The following is a 521-nucleotide window of genomic DNA, read 5'->3' as shown; positions in this document are numbered from 1 at the left end:
GCTCTTCCCGACGGGGCTTGGGCCGGCGTCTGGGCGGCACTTGGGGAGCGTGGAGCGCACGGCTCCGAGGCGGTACCGAGCCCGTCAGAGATGGCGGGATCCGAAGGTCTGAAACCATCTGGGACCAGAGCGAGCCCTGTGCAGAGTTCACAGAGGAATACCAAATACGGCCCTGTGCAGCCCGCGCAGAGGGGCCGGCAGAGGTCCGGGGGCAGCAGGCAGCGTTTCTGTCACGCTAATGCCTTTAGGGATTCTTGGCTGTGGCACAGCACATAGCTTTGCAATGGGAAACTGCCACCGACGAGGGCAGAGCCGCCCCGCAGGGAGCGACGGTGCCCCAGCCACGGGCGGAGACCAATGCTCCGAGTATTGGTAGGGCAAAGTGGCTGCTCGAGGTGAAGAGGGAAGTCGTGCCTCTGCCCATGGTCCCTGGAGTCTAGCTAAGGGCTGTCTGCGAATTAGAGCAGTCTGTAACCAGGTCACAAAATCAAAGGTGACTTTTATGAGAAATGCAGTTTCTT

The 521-nt window shown here is 60.8% G+C and overlaps 1 protein-coding gene across 1 annotated transcript in view; it reads right to left on the bottom strand.

Moving 5' to 3' along the window:
* The window catches only part of NECTIN3 (nectin cell adhesion molecule 3), a 59,640-nt gene extending 59,522 nt beyond the window's left edge, over nt 1–118 (bottom strand). The window contains exon 1 of the mRNA XM_031056693.1: nt 77–118. Coding sequence (XP_030912553.1) covers nt 77–118 — 42 coding nt within the window. The remainder of the gene's footprint in view (nt 1–76) is intronic.
* Between the last annotated feature and the right edge of the window lie 403 nt (nt 119–521).

This window comes from Geospiza fortis, unplaced genomic scaffold, assembly GCF_000277835.1.
Source record: "Geospiza fortis unplaced genomic scaffold, GeoFor_1.0 scaffold1, whole genome shotgun sequence".
Classification (NCBI taxonomy): Eukaryota; Metazoa; Chordata; class Aves; order Passeriformes; family Thraupidae; genus Geospiza; species Geospiza fortis.
This window is presented reverse-complemented; position numbering and strand designations above follow the sequence as displayed.